This window comes from Trichechus manatus, unplaced genomic scaffold (assembly GCF_000243295.1).
Source record: "Trichechus manatus latirostris isolate Lorelei unplaced genomic scaffold, TriManLat1.0 scaffold00045, whole genome shotgun sequence".
NCBI lineage: Eukaryota > Metazoa > Chordata > Mammalia > Sirenia > Trichechidae > Trichechus > Trichechus manatus.
Window position 1 is genome coordinate 17,668,728 of NW_004443981.1, and position 4,776 is coordinate 17,673,503.

At 62.0% G+C, this 4,776-nt stretch overlaps 1 protein-coding gene across 1 annotated transcript in view; it reads left to right on the forward strand.

Annotated features, from left to right (window-relative positions):
* The window catches only part of ADSS1 (adenylosuccinate synthase 1), a 23,359-nt gene that overhangs the window by 13,227 nt on the left and 5,356 nt on the right, over positions 1-4,776 (forward strand). The window contains exons 3-8 of the mRNA XM_004376756.1: positions 215-277; positions 1,133-1,183; positions 1,505-1,571; positions 3,072-3,179; positions 3,329-3,410; positions 4,454-4,580. Of these exons, the coding sequence (XP_004376813.1) occupies positions 215-277; positions 1,133-1,183; positions 1,505-1,571; positions 3,072-3,179; positions 3,329-3,410; positions 4,454-4,580 (498 nt within the window). The remainder of the gene's footprint in view (positions 1-214; positions 278-1,132; positions 1,184-1,504; positions 1,572-3,071; positions 3,180-3,328; positions 3,411-4,453; positions 4,581-4,776) is intronic.

Sequence of the window (4,776 nt, forward strand, 5' to 3'; positions counted from 1 at the left end):
ACAGTTACGGTCATACTTGTTACATTGGGGTTCACTCTTTGTGCTGTAAAGTTCTATGGGTTTTGGCAAATGCTTAACGTCATTACGGTATCATGCAGAATACCTTCACTGCCCTAAAAATGCCCGGTGTACCCCCGATCCATCCCTCCCAACTCTGCTGATGTTTTCAAACGTGCTTGGTGACAGTCCAGTCTCTTGTGCCCGTGTGCTGCAGGCAATGGGGTGGTCATCCACTTACCTGGCTTGTTCGAAGAGGCAGAAAAAAACGAGAAGAAGGGTGAGTCTGTCGCTGCAGACTGGCGGTGTCTCCACATGATCCCCTGGCCCGTGCTCACCGAGCGCCTGCAGGAGCTGCGGGCCTCGTGTCATTGCTCCGAGGGCATTGGTCCCCCCTTCCTGCCTCCCTCTGACCGTGCAGAAAGCTCAGGTCCAAGCCCAGGACGCAGTGAGGTGGGGGGGCAGAGGTCCCAGACTGGTCCCTGCCGCAGGTCCCAGGGCTTCAATTCAGGAAGGGGCCCAGGGACCAGGATTTAGGTGAAATTCTGGGAACCTTGATACCAGCCCGCTTTGGGACCACTGGGCAGACCGTGCCGCTGGAAGGATCTGGTCACAGGGCCCGTTGGGAACACATCAGGCCTGGGAGGGGTGGCAGCTGGCCCAGCGCACAGAAGCGGGGGGTGCTGGGGTGCCCGACGCCATCACCCTGGAGTCTGCGTACAGGCGTGGACAAGGCAGGCTTGCGGTGCTGGAGGTGCAGGGCACCTGGGAGGGCCAGAGCTGCGGCCTTGGGCTCCAGGGAAGGCAGGACTCAGGCCGCCAGGAGACGGAGGGAGAAGGACAGATCAGCATCCAATCCCAGGGACAGTGGGCGTCAGGAGGGATGATACTGGGGCCCCATGGAGAAGACGGGTCACCTTCAGAGTGGCCACAGGAGACAGGACGGGGGCTGGGCCGCGATGTGGGGGCGGCTGTCCCAGCCTGGCCAGGTGGGCCCCGCAGCCTCCTCCACAGGGGGACAGGGCAGCGAGGAGAGGGCTGTGTGCAGGGGGTGAAGGGGCCTTTCTCGGCCCCACCCCCGGCCTGGCCAGGGTGAGGTGGGGACAGGCGGGGTCCCTCACCCATGTCCCCGCAGGTCTGAAGGACTGGGAAAAGAGGCTCATCATCTCGGACCGAGCCCACCTCGGTAGGTCTGCTCAGAGGGTCTGGGAGAGGGACCGCCCACATGCCTGCCTCCCCGCACCCCCACACCAGCTCCTGTAACTCCACAGCCTTTCCCTGAGCAATGGGGCGGGCTGCGTCAAGCCCCTTTATCTTGTCCCTTGCCCCTTCCAAAGAGGCCAGATGGGGAAACTGAGGCCCAGGGTCTCCCAGCACACCCAAAGGTGCTAAGCTGAAGCCCAGTGTGCCACCGCCCCCCACCCCCGGGAGCCTGGGGCGTGGCCCCCCAGTGAATTGCTGTCCTCTGTTTCTCTCCTGCCCCCGTGGCGTCCACCTGGACCAACAGTGTTTGACTTCCACCAGGCGGTCGACGGACTTCAGGAGGTGCAGCGCCAGGCGCAGGCGGGAAAGAAGTAATCACCTGAGACGCCTCTTCCACGGAGGTTTCTGAGGCCTGCGTGTCGGTCGCCAAGGGCCTGGGTCTGGTCCTGGGCGTGGGGGGCACTGCCCGATCCAGCCTCGCTCGAGTCGAGTCTGTGTGGACGGCGGTACCTCCTCAGCCTCTCTGGGCCTCAGGCCGCCTCCCGACTTGCACCTGCATCGGCCGCGCTGCCAGAACCCCAGGCAAACCCGGACCCCACACACACAGGCACACGCACACACGCGGGCCGTGAGGAAAATCCTAGAAGCACAGACACGGCAGAGCTTGCCCAGCCCACAGCTCCCCCCGTGGCACCCTAATCCTGCCCCTGCCCCCACATTCGTTCAGCCACTCAAAATGGACCGACTAGACCCCCGCACAGCTGCTGTCCTTGAGCCGGGAACGTGGCAGGCAGGAAACAGCCAGTATTCTGTCCCCAGGAGCACACGGGCGGGTGGGGGCAGACCACGGACAGGACGGGTCAGGAATGGGGGCACGTCCAGAGGGGCACTGCGTACGGGGTGGCCAAGTGCGTGTTACTGAAGATGGCAGGCCACGGCGGCATGGGACATGCCATCCTTTTAGAACTGGAAAGAGACAGGATGCCCTGAAAACTCCCCCCACACCCCTGAGCCCCACCCCTTACAGGCACGGTGGGCGGGCCCCGGGACCCTCGTAGCCCACAGAGCAGCCGTGCCGACCAGGGCCTCTGCCAGAACGGAAGTGAGGGAGGCAGCACTGGGTGCTTCACCTGGAGACACCCGGGCCTGGCCTGCACCCTCCTCCCGCTTGGAACTGCCATGCACGTGTGCACACACATGCACACACGAACGAGCACATGCACGCTCATGCACACACACTCACACCACAACACTCATGCAGGCAGGCACACACCACACACATACTCAATATGCACACCGACGCTGACACACAAGTGCACGTACACACACACGCATACACACACGTGCACACACACACAGCCTAGCCACAAGCTGGTGGCCCTGGTAGGCATCTCCGTTCTATGCTCTTGGGTTTGGCCCTTGTGGGGACAGTGGGCACAGAAATGACCCAGCAGCACCCCCAGGGCAGGCACAGAGAGCAGTGTCCTCAGAAGGAGGTCGAGGTAGAAGTGCAGACAGGCCTGTAGGAGACGGAGGGCACAAGGCTCAGGGCCTCAGGCGGAGGCGCTGGGGGTCGAGGGGAAGGACTGGGCTTGGCCTCGGAACAGTCGGCCCCAGCACCAGCCCCCAGATGGCTGAGACTCGCTTGGCTCCAGGGGGCCTTTTCACGGAGTCCCGTTTGTTTTCTGGTGGCCTGGCTCTCCCAGAGCCTGGGACACACTGCTGGGAAGAAGCCTGATCCGTGGGTGTGGAAACCGAGGCCTGAGGGGCAGGGGGCCCGGGCCGGGGTTTCTGCGCCCTCTCATGACACCGGGTGGTCGGCTGGGTAGGAGGCGCCCTTGGTCCTCACCTGCCCCGTGCCATGGTTTCAGCATCGGTACCACCAAGAAGGGGATCGGGCCAACCTACGCCTCCAAAGCCGCCCGGACGGGCCTGCGCATCTGTGACCTCCTCTCAGATTTCGACGAGTTCTCTGCCAGGTACCCGGGACAGTGCTGGTCAGGGGGCGACATGGGAGGAGGCCAGTGCGGGCGATGCTCGGGGACCCAGGGAGGGAGACGCTCGGGGACCTGTGGGGATGGGGTTCTGACACAGAACGCATGGAAGACAATGAGCACCGTGTCCACAGATTCAAGAACCTGGCCCATCAGCACCGCTCCATGTTCCCCACGCTGGAAATAGACATCGAGGGTCAGCTCAAAAAGCTCAAGGTAAGAGGCGTGGCGGCGTCAGACAGCCCGGAACCCCAGGCAGCGTGTCTGTTATAAAAGGCCCTATTATGGGGTGCTCGACCTTCTTGGGGAGCCCCTGGGTGGTGCAAACTGTCAGTGCACCTGGCTGCTAACCTAAAGGTTGGCAGTTTGAATCCACCCAGCAACATCTCAGAGGAAAGGCCTGGTGATCTACTTCCGAAAAATCAGCCATTGAAAGCCTTATGGAGCCCAGTTCTACTCTGGCACACGTGGGGTCGCCGTGAGTCGGAATCAACTCAATGGCCACTGGCTTGGTTGGGTCTGTTTTGGCCTTCTTGGGGACAAGGCCTCCCCTTCAAGCCCTGAGGCAGCAGTGGCCAGGGTGGTCTTCTCAGGAGGCCGGGAGACAGGAGGGCTCACTTACCTGGCATCCCCCGTGCTCCCCTTTCTTCCTCTCTGGGGACAATCGCCCCAGGTGTCCCCTTCCTACCTGCGCCAGGAAGTGCGGGTGTCGGTGCTGACTCTCGGGGGGGCCTGTGGGGTGCGGGAGGGGGTGATGACAGCGCAGAGACCTCCAGAAGGTATGGAGGCTTGGAGTACCCCCTCCTCCTGGCTCACATCGCTGAGAGTAGAACGGACCTGTCCTGCCCATAGAAGCAGGACACACTTGCTGGGTGGAGCGAGGTGAGTCTCACATGAAATGTGTCCAAAGCACACAGACGTCCTGTCCTCAGTAAGCGGGGCTTGGATCCGGCACCCACAGGGCTTCTGCCACAAGACGACTTTAGCGTCCCTTTAGCCGTCTATCCTAGACACAACAGCAAACACACATAGGAAGTAATTATCACATGAATGTTTCCAGAACATTCCACTCACCCCGTCCAATCAGATCAGCACCCCAAGAGGTCAGCGCTGAATCTCCCAGAAAGACCCGGGGAGGGTAGCGGTTGGCCAGAAGTCACAGGTGCCCGTGTCTGGGCAGAAGACAGTGGAAGGAAGGTTCTGGAAGGCTGGCTGGATGGGGATGTTGCCGAGGCCTCAGGCTCCGCTCTTTCCTGCAGGGCTACGCTGAGCGGATCCGGCCCATGGTGCGTGACGGGGTGTATTTCATGTATGAGGCACTCCACGGCCCCCAGAAGAAGATCCTGGTGGAAGGTGCCAATGCGGCCCTCCTGGACATCGACTTCGGTGCGTCTGGGGCCGCTTCTTCCAGGGTCTGCCAGGGAAGACAGGCTGACCTCTGAGAGCCGGGACCAGGTTACATGGGGAGGTGGCAGGGCCAGTGTCCCAGCTCACGGTGCAGCTGTGGCTGTGAAAATGACAGTGTCCTTTGTTGTCCTGACTCCACAGGGAGGGAGGGAGAAGGGGGATGGGTGAGAGGTGG